The sequence below is a fragment of the Heterodontus francisci genome, unplaced genomic scaffold (assembly GCF_036365525.1).
Source record: "Heterodontus francisci isolate sHetFra1 unplaced genomic scaffold, sHetFra1.hap1 HAP1_SCAFFOLD_778, whole genome shotgun sequence".
In the NCBI taxonomy this organism is placed as follows: domain Eukaryota; kingdom Metazoa; phylum Chordata; class Chondrichthyes; order Heterodontiformes; family Heterodontidae; genus Heterodontus; species Heterodontus francisci.
In genome coordinates this window covers 211891-226961 of record NW_027140149.1, presented here as the reverse complement: position 1 = coordinate 226961, position 15071 = coordinate 211891, and the positions used below count along the sequence as shown (strand labels likewise).

The 15071-nt window shown below is 53.2% G+C and overlaps 1 protein-coding gene across 4 annotated transcripts in view; it reads left to right on the top strand.

Annotated features, from left to right (window-relative positions):
* Positions 1–11307, top strand: part of wdr81 (WD repeat domain 81) — a 48598-nt gene extending 37291 nt beyond the window's left edge. Inside the window, exons 10-11 of one of the 4 annotated variants that reach the window (XM_068025121.1) lie at positions 5838–6017; positions 8725–11307. In XM_068025121.1, coding sequence (XP_067881222.1) covers positions 5838–6017; positions 8725–9048 — 504 coding nt within the window. In that variant the 3' untranslated portion in view covers positions 9049–11307. Of the gene's footprint in view, positions 1–5837; positions 6018–8724 lie in introns of those variants that run through there. The other 3 variants (XM_068025125.1, XM_068025122.1, XM_068025124.1) reach the window with 3 other exon arrangements.
* The last annotated feature ends 3764 nt before the right edge of the window (positions 11308–15071 follow it).

The following is a 15071-nucleotide window of genomic DNA, read 5'->3' as shown; positions in this document are numbered from 1 at the left end:
CCCCAACCCCGGGGATTGACCCCAGGAAGCCGGGGCTGCAGGTAAACCCCTCCCCTCCCCCCATCCCGGGGATTGACCCCAGGAAGCCAGAGCTGCAGGTAAACTCCTCCCCTCCCCCCAACCCTGGGGATTGACCCCAGGAAGCCGGGGCTGCAGGTAAACCCCTCCCCTCCCCCCAACCCCGGGGATTGACCCCAGGAAGCCGGGGCTGCAGGTAAACCCCTCCCCTCCCCCCATCCCGGGGATTGACCCCAGGAAGCCAGAGCTGCAGGTAAACTCCTCCCCTCCCCCCATCCCGGGGATTGACCCCAGGAAGCCGGGGCTGAAGGTAAACCCCTCCCCTCCCCCCAACCCCGAGGATTGACCCCAGGAAGCCGGGGCTGCAGGTAAACCCCTCCCCTCCCCCCAACCCCAGGGACTGACCCCAGGAAGCAGGGGCTGCAGGTAAACCCCTCCCCTCCCCCCAATCCCAGGGATTGACCCCAGGAAGCCGGGGCTGCAGGTAAACCCCTCCCCTCCCCCCATCCCGGGGATTGACCCCAGGAAGCCAGAGCTGCAGGTAAACCCCTCCCCTCCCCCCAATCCCAGGGATTGACCCCAGGAAGCCGGGGCTGCAGGTAAACTCCTCCCCTCCCCCCATCCCGGGGATTGACCCCAGGAATCCGGGGCTGCAGGTAAACTCCTCCCCTCCCCCCATCCCGGGGGTGACCCCAGGAAGCCGGGGCTGCAGGTAAACTCTTCCCCTCCCCCCATCCCGGGGTTTGACCCCAGGAATCCGGGGCTGCAGGTAAACTCCTCCCCTCCCCCCATCCCGGGGATTGACCCCAGGAAGCCGGGGCTGCAGGTAAACCCCTCCCCTCCCCTCCCCTCACCCCAACCCCGGGGATTGACCCCAGGAAGCCGGGGCTGCAGGTAAACCCCTCCCCTCCCCCCATCCCGGGGATTGACCCCAGGAAGCCGGGGCTGCAGGTAAACCCCTCCCCTCCCCCCATCCCGGGGATTGACCCCAGGAAGCCGGGGCTGCAGGTAAACCCCTCCCCTCCCCCCAACCCCGGGGATTGACCCCAGGAAGCCGGGGCTGCAGGTAAACCCCTCCCCTCCCCCCAACCCTGGGGATTGACCCCAGGAAGCTGGGGCTGCAAGTAAACCCCTCCCCTCCCCCCAACCCCGGGGATTGACCCCAGGAAGCCGGGGCTGCAGGTAAACCCCTCCCCTCCCCTCCCCTCACCCCAACCCCGGGGATTGACCCCAGGAAGCCGGGGCTGCAGGTAAACCCCTCCCCTCCCCCAACCCCAGGGACTGACCCCAGGAAGCCGGGGCTGCAGGTAAACCCCTCCCCTCCCCCCATCCCGGGGATTGACCCCAGGAAGCCGGGGCTGCAGGTAAACCCCTTCCCTACCCTCCCCTCCCCCCAACCCCAGGGGCTGACCCCAGGAAGCCGGGGCTGCAGGTGAACCCCTCCCCTCCCCCCAACCCGGGGATTGACCCCAGGAAGCCTGGGCTGCAGGTAAACCCCTCCCCTCCCCCCATCCCGGGGATTGACCCCAGGAAGCCGGGGCTGCAGGTAAACCCCTCCCCCCAACCCCGGGGATTGACCCCAGGAAGCCGGGCTGAGACTGGGGTCTCAGCTCTGCTCCTTCTCCTGTCCAGGAAGACGCTCGGCCTCTGCTGGTGCAGAGCTGCTCGTAGGAATGTGACCCTTTCATTTTTTGGTCGTCCCCACTCTGGGGGAAGGTTCAACAAGAGGGTTCAAAGATGAAAGTTCACCTGCCTGATGTACCAGTGTAGAGCATTATGGGGCAGCGCCCGGGTTAGCTCCATAGGAGAGCCGCAGGATGGCCATTCGGTCCCTCGTGCCTGTTCTACCTTTCAGTTCGATCATTGGTGATCAGTAACTCACCCCCTTTACCTGCCTTAATTCCATATCCCATAAAGCCCTGACCACAAAATCCATCAATCTCAGTCCTGGAAATTCCAATTAATCCCTGCAGCATCCACAGCTTTGTGGGAGAGAGTTCCAGATTCCCACTTCCCTTTGTGTGAAGAAGTGCTTCCTGACATCGTCCCTGAACGGCCTGGCTTGAATTTTAAGATTCTGCCCCTTTGTTCTGGACTCCCCGCCCTGCCCTGCCCAGCAGCGGAAATAGTTTGTCTCAACCTACAATGTCAAAACTTTTTATCATTTTTCACACCTCATCCCCGAATCTACAAACCTCCAGGGAACCCGGAACCTTCCTGGTGTTCTCCCCCTAAATCAGTCCACATCTCTGTCACATGAGGAGAAGTGACCAATTCTCTCAGTCATGCCCCTCAGTACTGAGGGAGTGCTGCACTGTCGGAGGGTCAGTACTGAGGGAGTGCTGCACTGTCGGAGGGTCAGTACTGAGGGAGTGCTGCACTGTCGGAGGGTCAGTACTGAGGGAAGTGCTGCACTGTCGGAGGGTCAGTACTGAGGGAGTGCTGCACTGTCGGAGGGTCAGTACTGAGGGAGTGCTGCACTGTCGGAGGGTCAGTACTGAGGGAGTGCTGCACTGTCGGAGGGTCAGTACTGAGGGAGTGCTGCACTGTCGGAGGGTCAGTACTGAGGGAGCGCTGCACTGTCGGAGGGTCAGTACTGAGGGAGTGCTGCGCTGTCAGAGGGTCAGTACTGAGGGAGTGCTGCGCTGTCGGAGGGTCAGTACTGAGGGAGTGCTGCGCTGTCGGAGGGTCAGTACTGAGGGAGTGCTGCGCTGTCGGAGGGTCAGTACTGAGGGAGTGCTGCGCTGTCGGAGGGTCAGTACTGAGGGAGTGCTGCGCTGTCGGAGGGTCAGTACTGAGGGAGTGCTGTGCTGTCGGAGGGTCAGTACTGAGGGAGCGCTGCGCTGTCGGAGGGTCAGTACTGAGGGAGCGCTGCGCTGTCGGAGGGTCAGTACTGAGGGAGCGCCGCACTGTCGGAGGGTCAGTACTGAGGGAGCGCTGCATTGTCGGAGGGTCAGTACCGAGGGAGCGCTGCATTGTCGGAGGGTCAGTACCGAGGGAGCGCCACGCTGTCGGAGGGTCAGTACCGAGGGAGCGCTGCATTGTCGGAGGGTCAGTACCGAGGGAGCGCCACGCTGTCGGAGGGTCAGTACCGAGGGAGCGCCGCACTGTCGGAGGGTCAGTACCGAGGGAGTGCTGCATTGTCGGAGGGTCAGTACCGAGGGAGCGCCACGCTGTCGGAGAGTCAGTACTGAGGGGGCGCCACGCTGTCGGAGGGTCAGTACCGAGGGAGCGCCACGCTGTCGGAGGGTCAGTACCGAGGGAGCGCCGCACTGTCGGAGGGTCAGTACCGAGGGAGTGCCGCATTGTCGGAGGGTCAGTACCGAGGGAGCGCCGCGCTGTCGGAGGGTCAGTACTGAGGGGTCGCCGCACTGTCGGAGGGTCAGTACTGAGGGGGCGCCACACTGTCGGAGGGTCAGTACTGAGGGAGCGCCGCGCTGTCGGAGGGTCAGTACTGAGGGAGTGCCGCACTGTCGGAGGGTCAGTACTGAGGGAGTGCTGCACTGTCGGAGGGTCAGTACTGAGGGAGTGCTGCAGTGTCGGAGGGTCAGTCCTGAGGGAGTGCTGCACTGTCGGAGGGTCAGTCCTGAGGGAGTGCTGCACTGTCGGAGGGTCAGTCCTGAGGGAGTGCTGCACTGTCGGAGGGTCAGTCCTGAGGGAGTGCTGCACTGTCGGAGGGTCAGTCCTGAGGGAGTGCTGCACTGTCGGAGGGTCAGTACTGAGGGTGTGCTGCACTGTCGGAGGGTCAGTACTGAGGGTGTGCTGCACTGTCAGAGGGTCAGTACTGAGGGAGTGCTGCACTGTCGGAGGGTCACTACTGAGGGAGTGCTGCACTGTCGGAGGGTCAGTACTGAGGGAGTGCTGCACTGTCGGAGGGTCACTACTGAGGGGGATTTCTGTCCGGTCTCCTGAGCATTATTTATCCCTCATCCAACATCATTTAATAAAAACCTAGTCATTATCAAATTGCTGTTTGTGGGATCTTGCTGTGCACAATTTGGCTGCTGTATTTCCTACTTTACAACAGTGAGTGCACTTTACTGCATACTTCATTGATTAAAGTGCTTCGGTAGCTCTGAGGTTGTGAGAGGCGCTATAGAAATGTAGCTTCATTCTTTCTCTCCGGCTTTTCCCACTCGATGTCACTCGAACATTGCAGTGAGACAGCAGCACCCGTCTCACCTTCTTTACAGCATTTTGAGCCCTGCTGTACAGCACAATCGTTATCCACGTGGACATGGGCACAGCCCAGGGGAGAGCTGAACCCCAGAGTCACGAGGGGCAAAACCTTTCCCTTCCTGCTTGGCCAAGTGAGCTCATAACACCTGGAGCAGCAATTACCCAAACTGCCTGAGGTCAGGGCAATAAAATCCGCCCGGGTTCCTGCCCCTGATCCTCACTGACCCTGGGTTAGAGAGAGGGAAATCAGCCCGGGTTCCTGCCCCTGATCCCCACTGACCCTGGGTTAGAGAGAGGGAAATCAGCCCGGGTCCCTGCCCCTGATCCCCACTGACCCTGGGTTAGAGAGAGGGAAATCAGCCCGGGTCCCTGCCCCTGATCCCCACTGACCCTGGGTTAGAGAGAGGGAAATCAGCCCGGGTTCCTGCCCCTGATCCCCACTGACCCTGGGTTAGAGAGAGGGAAATCAGCCCGGGTTCCTGCCCCTGATCCCCACTGACCCTGGGTTAGAGAGGGAAATCAGCTCGGGTTCCTGCCCCTGATCCCCACTGACCCTGGGTTAGAGAGAGGGAAATCAGCCCGGGTCCCTGCCCCTGATCCCCACTGACCCTGGGTTAGAGAGAGGAAATCAGCCCGGGTTCCTGCCCCTGATCCCCACTGACCCTGGGTTAGAGAGAGGAAATCAGCTCGGGTTCCTGCCCCTGATCCCCACTGACCCTGGGTTAGAGAGAGGGAAATCAGCCCGGGTCCCTGCCCCTGATCCCCACTGACCCTGGGTTAGAGAGAGGGAAATCAGCCCGGGTTCCTGCCCCTGATCCCCACTGACCCTGGGTTAGAGAGAGGGAAATCAGCCCGGGTCCCTGCCCCTGATCCCCACTGACCCTGGGTTAGAGAGAGGGAAATCAGCCCGGGTTCCTGCCCCTGATCCCCACTGACCCTGGGTTAGAGAGAGGGAAATCAGCCCGGGTTCCTGCCCCTGATCCCCACTGACCCTGGGTTAGAGAGAGGGAAATCAGCCCGGGTTCCTGCCCCTGATCCCCACTGACCCTGGGTTAGAGAGAGTGAAATCAGCCCGGGTTCCTGCCCCTGATCCCCACTGACCCTGGGTTAGAGAGAGGGAAATCAGCTCGGGTTCCTGCCCCTGATCCCCACTGACCCTGGGTTAGAGAGAGGAAATCAGCTCGGGTTCCTGCCCCTGATCCCCACTGACCCTGGGTTAGAGAGAGGAAATCAGCTCGGGTTCCTGCCCCTGATCCCCACTGACCCTGGGTTAGAGAGAGGAAATCAGCTCGGGTTCCTGCCCCTGATCCCCACTGACCCTGGGTTAGAGAGAGGAAATCAGCCCGGGTTCCTGCCCCTGATCCCCACTGACCCTGGGTTATAGAGAGGGAAATCAGCCCGGGTTCCTGCTCCTATCCCTGCCCAGTAATCCTGTGGAGTCTGGGTGTTGGGGAGAGGGCAGCATTGGGTTTGGTGTGATTTGTGCCTTTTTATAACTGCTGTTGCTCAGTCTTGCATCGTTTGGAATTTGCACCTCGGCTGAGGTTTGGTGAAATGAAACTGAGTTCGAGCTGTCTTTGTCGGTGAAACTCTGAGGTGGTCGGATCCTGCAAGTCACCATTTTCTGACCTGTTTTGCAGCATGACTTCAAACTGAACACAAGTGTGACAGCCGGGCTGATTCGCTGTATGGCGGTCAGTCCTAGTGGGCGGTCAGTTGCTGTGGGTTTCTCTTCCGGCTACATTTATCTGCTGGACACCAGGACAGGGCTGATCATGAAGGTGTGGCAAGCACATGACAGTGACATCCTTCAAATCAAGGTACTGTAAGAGACCCAGTCTCCTGTCACAGCCCCTGGGGACACTAGCTGGGCAGGAGTGTGACTGACCAGTGCACTGGTCAGTGAGTCAGGGAGCTGGGTGGTCAGTGTGGCACAGCCTTTGCCAGCTGCCCAGTTCCCTGAACCCACAGCACAGGGAGTGCTGAAGTGTGTGACTGATTGTCCAGGTTTCTGGTGGGGGGTGGATGAGCAGCCACTGCTTCTGTTTACTGGACCTGGGAGTGCCCTTGAGCTGTAGAATTAAACAAACTCAACATGATCTCTCGACCTCGTTCAGGTCACTGAACCGGAACTCATGACGAGTGAGTACCTGAGCTCGAAGTTTAAAAACTCACACTGATTGGGTTAAGGGGGTGAGGGAAGACTAAGAGAGGGACTGAACTAGCCCCTCCCCATCCACCCTCAGACTGGGGACTTGCATTCTGTTCCGAATTATTACCTGGTTTTCACACTGACCCCTTGTGTAGTCCATCAGTACCAATGCTGCTGAAGACTGTGTGAAACCCTGTACTGCGGGCACTCTGCCTGTGATCTCCCACTTCCTCCACTTAATACTGGCAGAGTTGATTATTACAAGGAGGAACAGTAGAATATTTCCATTAAACTATCTCCCGGTGAAACGATTGATGGTATTGATCAAGGATTGGTGATTGATCCCTCATCTCCCTGAGACTGACCATTGGATGTCTGCTCACAAGCCAAGCTCCTGCCCATCTGGAATGTTCATTCTGAAAGGGCGATGGGAACAGGTTCAATAATAACTTCCCAAAGGGAATTGGATAAATACTTGGAGCTAAAGAGGTGGTGAAAATTAGGCAGGTTCTGGAGGGGGTGAAAACTGAGAGATTGTTCCCACTTGTGAGTGAATCGGTAACTAGGGAGACTGAGGGTCATCACTGGTTAGTGAATCGGTAACTAGGGAGACTGAGGGTCATCACTGGTTAGTGAATCGGTAACTAGGGAGACGGCGGGTCATCACTGGTTAGTGAATCGGTAACTAGGGAGACTGAGGGTCATCACTGGTTAGTGAATCGGTAACTAGGGAGACTGAGGGTCATCACTGGTTAGTGAATCGGTAACTAGGGAGACTGAGGGTCATCACTGGTTAGTGAATCGGTAACTAGGGAGACGGCGGGTCATCACTGGTTAGTGAATCGGTAACTAGGGAGACTGAGGGTCATCACTGGTTAGTGAATCGGTAACTAGGGAGACTGAGGGTCATCACTGGTTAGTGAATCGGTAACTAGGGAGACGGCGGGTCATCACTGGTTAGTGAATCGGTAACTAGGGAGACTGAGGGTCATCACTGGTTAGTGAATCGGTAACTAGGGAGACTGAGGGTCATCACTGGTTAGTGAATCAGTAACTAGGGAGACTGAGGGTCATCACTGGTTAGTGAATCGGTAACTAGGGAGACTGAGGGTCATCACTGGTTAGTGAATCGGCAACTAGGGAGACTGATTGAGGATTATCACTGGTTAGTGAATCGGTAACTAGGGAGACTGATTGAGGATTATCACTGGTTAGTGAATCGGTGAATGGGACCAGGTCAGGCCAGCAGGGTTCCTTCCCTAAAGGACATTAATGAAGCAGTTGGGGTTTTAACCAAAATCTGTCAAATGCCATGGTCGTTTTATTTGGTCTTGGCTGGTAAATCACCAGATTTATTGCATTCCGTTTCCCAGCTTGCCTTCGAGGGATTTGAACTCCCTAATCTCTCCATTGCTTGTCCAGCCCTGCCACCACTGGTTCCGAATAGTTTACATAAGAACTAGGAGTAGGAGTAGGCCATTCAGCCCCTCGAGCCTGCTCCACCATTCAGTAAGATCATAGCCATGCTAAAATATTACCCCCAACACCATTAACTTTTATCTTGTGCCGTAATCTTTTATGTGGCACCTTATCGAATGCCTTTTGGAATTCCAAATATACTACATCTACTGGTTCCCCTTTATCCACCCTGCTTGTTACATCCTCAAAGAATTGTAATAAATTTGTCAAACACTATTTCCCTTTTCTAAAACCATGTTGACTCTGCCTGATTGTTTTATGATTTTCTAAATGTCCTGCTACTACTTCCTTCGTGATGGATTCCAGCATTTTTTTGATGACAGATGTTAGGCTATCTTGCCTATAGTTTCCTGCTTTCTGTCTCCCTCCTTTCCTTTGAAATGTTGCAGGCTGGCGAGGGTTAAGTGAGTTGTGTTTGTGTTCTGTGGTCCAGTGCGTGGGTGAGGAGTGTATTTTTTGGCTAAAATTTCACAGAAAGGTAAACATTGCAGTGAGAGTCAGATACTGGTGACTGTCCCTGGGTCCACTGTCCCACCATAGCTGCCCTTGAGGGAGCTCAACCCAACTCTCCAGCAATACTGGGAACATCAGCCAAGGCTGAATAATTGTAGATATTTAAAACTGATGGATAAAAACCTGTTTGAATTATCCCAAGTAGATCCCAAGTTCTGGAACTTCCTCCCTTAATCTCTCCACCTCCATTAAGATCCTCCTCTTAATTTACCTCTTCGAACAAGCCCCTGTGTCCTAATCTTCTCAGACTCTATGTCAAAAATGCCTTTATCAAGAACACGCTGGTCAGGCACCTTCAGATATTGTACTGCTTTAAAGGTTCTATGTAAATGCACATTGTTGTTCTCCCTCTGCTCACTCAGTTTTTCTTTCCCCTTTCTCAGGCTGTGGAGGCTAATATGTTGGTCAGCTCCTCGACAGATCACTCCCTCACTATCTGGAAAGAGTCCGACCAAAAGCCCTTCCACCACTACAGGTCGCTGTCTGACCCTGTGCATACCTTCGATCTCCACGGCAATGATATTGTGGCTGGTACAGTAGCCAATCGCATTGGGATCTACTCACTACTGGACAACTCGGTCCCTGTCGCCATGAACAGGCTGAGCTCAGAGAATTTCCGCGGGACGCTGACAAGCCTGGGGATCCTTCCGGCAAAGCGTCTGCTCCTACTGGGCTCCGATAATGGAGTGATTAGGCTTCTAGCTTAACCCAGTGCCTGGGACCTGAAGGCCAGAGGAACAAGCACTATTTTTAATAAATATAAACGTTCATGCACCAAGCTCATCCTTATGTTTAGTAACACGGAAGCTCGACTCTCGATCAAACACTCAGGTTCCAGTGATGTGTGCAGAATTGTTCTAGTGATGCCCTTCCCAGCCGAGCAGTCACCCCTGCCTGACAGCCCTGGCGCATCCCAGGAGCGAAGCAAGTTTTGGCGTTTTCAGACCAAGCTCCTTTTTATTTATGCCATACAGTGAAGCTGCCAATCTGAATTCTGTGTCCAGATCCGCTGGGAAAAGAGAGCAAACACTCCCAGACTTTTAAAACATCTGATCAACCAAGAAACTCCGGGACTTTATTTTTTAAAAAGAGAAAAGTTTCTATCTGTGTTGTTTGTTTTGGAGTTTTGAATCCTCAGTCAGTCAGTGCTTAGCTGAGGCATTAATGGAAATTCCAGGTTCTTGAAGACTTGGTGCTAGTGCTTTCTCAGTCTTATTCCCTCTCCTGAAATACCTGTTTTTTTCACTGGGTGTGTCCTGGGGTTCAGGTGAATGATGGAATGTCTGATCTCAGTGCCTCAGGTATACCCCAGACCCTCGACAGGGGCCCTGTGACTGTCGCTGACAGTGAGCAGGTCTGTAACCGCGCAGTTAGTGTCCATCAGTCTGTCTAAGCTCAGTAAGCAGGGTCTGTGTGAGTGCAGGGAGAACCAGGAGCTGTCTTTGGGGGGTTGTATTGATGGTCATTGTCTTCATGGTTAGGAGGCAGTAGCCTGTTCGTACCCGTCACCTCTTGCCTTGTTACTGGGAAAATGAAAGGACGTTAGCCCCAGTCCAGGGGTAGCTAGCCCCCAAGATTATGTTTAAGTGGTCTGGCCACAAGGGACCTGCCTCATCAGCGATGTTAACCGGAGGGGGTGAATCTGGCTTTCTGCACTGCACACCCACCCTGGCTTCTGTGGAATGGGGGTGTCGGGAGAAATGAGGGGTTGGGTTCACCGTTTGGTGGGGTGTGTGTTAACCTGCCTAGACACCAATAAAACAACCAATCCAGAGAGAGATGCCGAGCAAAAAGGATCAGCCCATGTCAGGAAGATTTTAAGATTAAAAGCAGCCAAATTTGGGTGATGTGTAGTGGACTGGCTGATCTCTGAGTGGATCATAACCCTCAAGGCGTGTTGTAAGGAGTAATGGTTATTGAGAGGAAGTGGGGACTATCAGCAGTATTTCCCAGTGGACAGGAGCAGGAGAGTCTGTTGCTAACCATGTTTACACGGTTAATTGCCTTATATTCCATTTCATATTGTGCTGCCTTTTCAAGAGAGACATTGGGCTTTTTTTGTACAGGTTGAACCGGGTAGATCCAGACCCATTGTGCAAGTGAAATCTCGACTGTTAACGTATCAAACTGCTCACCATGCGAGAGGGACCTGTCTCCTTAGCAACCTGGCTGAGACCCATCCCAATAGGTTGAGAGTTTGCAGGACACGGGGTGTCTTCTCCTTAACTTGGGGCATGGGGGAAATCCCTCCTGCGAATCGGTGAGTTTAACTGTGGCCCAATGGTCTCTAATGGTGCTACCCTCTCCACTCCCTCCCCCATTCCCCCTCTCTCTCCTGCTCTTCCCCCATGCACCCCCCCCTCCCCCTCGCCCTTTATCCCCACCCCCCGCTCCTTCCCACCCAGTGAGATCTCGACCGTCTCCTGGTTCAATCAGAATTTACAGGAGATTGTCTGGGATCCACAGTCATTCCGGTTGATGGTGGGAGGGGTTTGGGAACAGCAGGGGGAGATTTCTTGGAGGATTTTTGAGATTTCAGGTGAAATGGAAACTGATTCCCTCCCGAGCTCTTACTGGGAGAGGCACAGCATCCAGAAACTCAAACCCTTCAACTTCTTGCAACCTAGAAAGAGTTAAAATCTCATCAAATCCCCTGGGGGCAGCCACCCCGTGGGCAGCCCCACCCTGCTCCGTGGGCTGCTCCTCCACCCTGGTGGGCATGCTCCTCCGAGCCCCACTCCCGCTCCGCGGGCTGCTCCTCCACCCTCGTGGGCATGCTCCTCCGAGCCTCACTCCCGCTCCGCGGGCTGCTCCCCCACCCTGGTGGGCAGTTCCTCCTAGCCCCACCCCCACTCCTGCAGGCAATCAGCTGTAGTTTTATAAAGCCCACGGACTTGGCTGGGTGGCATAAGAGAAGGATATCTGTGGGGTGGTGAGGTTTGGGAGGGGTATCTCTGGGGGAAGGGAGGGATAAGTGTGGGGTGGTGGAGTTTCGGAGGGGTATTAGGTGGTGCGGTTTCAGAGGGGTACTTGTGGGGTGGTGGGGTTGGGGAGGGGTATCTGGGAGCAGTGAGGTTGGGGAGGGGTATCTGGGAGGTAGTGAGATTTGGGAGGGGTATCTGGGGGTAGTGAGGTTCGGGAGGGGTATCTGGGAGCAGCGAGGTTTGGGAGGGGGTTATCTGGGGGTAGTGAGGTTTGGGAGGGAGGGGTATCTGGGGGCAGCGAGGTTTGGGAGGGGTATCTGGGGGTAGTGAGGTTTGGGAGGGGTAGTGAGGTTTGGGAGGGGGGTATCTGGGAGTAGTGAGGTTTGGGAGGGGGGTATCTGGGAGTAGTGAGGTTTGGGAGGGGTATCTGGGGGTAGTGAGGTTTGGGAGGGGTATCTGGGGGTAACGAGGTTTGGGAGGGGTATCTGGGGGTAGTGAGGTTGGGGAGAGGTATCTGTGGGGTGGGGAGGGGTGCTGGATTCCCACAGTCTTATTTTCAGGGCAGGGCATCTAAATATTTAATAAGTTTTGACATCTTTGCTCCAGAATTGAGCTGTTCTGCCCCTCTTCTCCCCAGAAAGTGTCCAAGTGAATCACAACTGACCCTTAACCCCACCCCCCACTCAGCAAACAGGAATGAGTAGGGTTAAAGGTGAAGCCGACTGGGGACAGGACAATCCCATCTCTTGGTGACCAGTTTGGGGAGTGCCCTTTGCCCTCGGGCTGCAAGTTTATTTTTTGTGCCCATTGCGTGATGCTGATGCCAATGTCTCCAGGTAGCGCACAGGAACTTTTCTAGAAATGGCGCCAAACTTCATCGGCAGATGTGAATATTTATAAATAAAATATCTTGAAATCAGTGTGTGGTTTTGGCTTTGAGTCAAATGACACAATCAGTGGGGGGCAGGGGAGGGGGAAGGGATGGGGAGTTGGGAGAGGGGTGGAGGGAGGGAGGTTGGGACTCTGCCTATTGAGGGAAGGGTCTCTGACTGGGTACTGTCTGAGGGGGCAATGTCCCTAACACAATCAGCTCCATTGTATAAGAGCGCAGACTGGGTCTGCTCAATGTGCAGTACTGAGGGAGAGCAGCACTGTCAGAGGGGGAGAACCGAGGGAGTTGTGTACTGTTGGAGGTGCTATCTTTTGGATGAGATAGTCATTCTGACACAGGTGGAGGCCATTCGGCCCATCAAGTCCATGCTGGCTCTCTGGAGCAATCCAGTCTCTCCCCTTCCCCTGCTCTATCCCCATGGCATTGCATTTCCTTCAAGTGCCCATCCAATTTCTTTTTGAAGTCATTCATTGTCTCGGCTTCCACCACCCTTGTCGGCAGCGAGTTCCTGGTCATTACTATTGGCTGTGTAAAAAAAAGTTCTTCCTCACGTACCCTCTGCATCTTCTGTCCAAAACCTTCAATCTGTGTCCCCTAGTCTTTGTACCATCAGTTAATGGGAGCAGCTTTTCTTTGTCTATCTTATCTAAACCTGTCATAATCTTGTACACCTCTATCAAACCTCCCCTCCATCTCCTTTACTCCAAGGAGAACAACCCCAGCTTCTCCAACCTAACCATGTAACTAAAATCCCCCATCCCTGGAACCATTCTGGTAAATCTCCTCTGCACCCTCTCAAGGACCCTCACATCCTTCCTAAAGTGTGGTGACCAGAACTGGACGCAATGCTCCAGTTGGGGCCTAACCAGAGCTTTATAAAGGTTCAGCATAACTTCCCTGCTTTTGTACTCAATACCTCTATTTATGAAGCCCAAGATTCCATATGCTTTACTAACCACTCTCTCAATATGTCCTGCCACCTTCAAAGATCAATGAACCCCCAGGTCCCTCTGTTCCTGCACACTCTTTACAACTGTGTCATTAAGTATAGCCTCACTGTATCCCTTCTGCCAAAATATCTCACACATCTCCATTAAATTCCATCTGCCACTTGTTTCTCCATTCTGCTAATCTATCTGTCATGTTGCAGTTGATTGGTATCATCCTCAGTTTGCCACACCTCCACATATGGTATCTTCAGCAAATTTTGAAATTTTACTCTGTATTCCAATATTCAAGGAATTTATATATATCAAAAAAAGCAATGGTCCCAGCCCTGATCCTTGGTGAACACCACTGTCCACCATCCTCCAGTCTGAAAAACACCCATTTACCACGACTCGCTGTTTTCTGTCCTTAAGCCAATTTTTTATCGAAGCTGACACTGACCCTTCTGTTCCATGAGCCTCAATTTTGTTCACCAGTATTTTATGTGGTACTTTGTCAAACACTTTCTTAAAATCCACACAGACAACATCCATTGCTTTCCCTTCATCAAACTTCTCTGTTACTTCAAAAAATTCAATTTGATTAGTTAAACACAATCTGCCTTTTACAAATCCATGCTGGCTCTCCTTAGTTAACTCAAAACCTTTCCAAGTGTCTGTTGATTTTTTTCCCCCCAATTATTGTTTCTAAAACCTTACCCACCACTGGTGTTAAACTGGCTGGCCTGTAGTTACGAGGATGTGCTTATACCAGTTCTTGAATAAGGACCGTGCATTTGTCATTTTCCATTCCTCTGGCACCTCCCCTGTATCCAGGGAAGGTTGGAAGATTATGACAAGTCTTTCTGTTATCTTCATCCCCACTTCCTTTAGCAAATTGGGATGCAAGTCATCCAGACCAGGCAACTTATCCACTCTAAGCATAGCCAGCCTTTCCAGTGCATTCTGCTTATCAAATTTCACCCCATCCATTATTTCTATCATCTCAGCTTCGACTGATATTTGGTCAGCATCCATTTCCTGAGTAAGCACTGATACAAAGTACTCATTAAGTATTCCAGCCTTGCCCTGTGCCTCTAAGCATATATCATCCTCTTTGTCCCTAATAGGCACTGCCCTGCCTCTTACTACCCCCCTAGCTGGAGTTGCATTGCTGGTTAAAGAGGAAATTAACACAATAGTGAGGAAGGGTATTAGCTCTGACGATGTGGAATCTGTATGGGTAGAGCTGAGAACACTACACTAAGGGGCAAAAAACACATTAGTGGTGGTTGTATATAGACCCCCAAACTGTAGTGGTGATGTTGGGAATGGCATTAAACAAGAAATTAGAGAAGTAAATTAGTCAATACCGTAGAGGAGAAATTCTTGGAGTGTATACAGGTTGGTTTTCTGGACCAATACGTTGAGGAACCAACTAGAGAACAGGCCATCCTAGACTGGGTATTGTGTAATGAGAGAGGAATAATTGACAATCTAGTTGTGCGAGACCCCTTGGGGATGAGCGATCATAATATGATAGAATTCTTCATCAAGAGGGAGAGTGACGTAGTTGATTCTGAGACTAGGGTCCTGAATCTTAGTAAAGGAAACTACGAAGGTATGAAGTGCGAGTTGGCCATGACGGATTGGGAAACGTTACTTAAAGAGATGACGGTGGATAGGCAATGGCAAACATTTAAAGAGCGCATGGATGAACTGCAACAATTGTTTATCCCTGTCTGGTGCAAAAGTAAAATGGGAAAGGAAGCCAAACCATGGCTTACAAGGGAAATTAGAGATAGCATTAGATCCAAGGAAGAGGCATATAAATTTTCCAGAAAAAACCAGACCTGAGGATTGGGAGCAGTTTTGAATTCAGCAAAGGAGGACCAAGGGATTGATTAAAAAGGGGAAAACAGAGTACGAGAGCAAGCTTGCGGGGAACATAAAAACTGACTAAACGTTTCTATAGATATGTGAAGAGA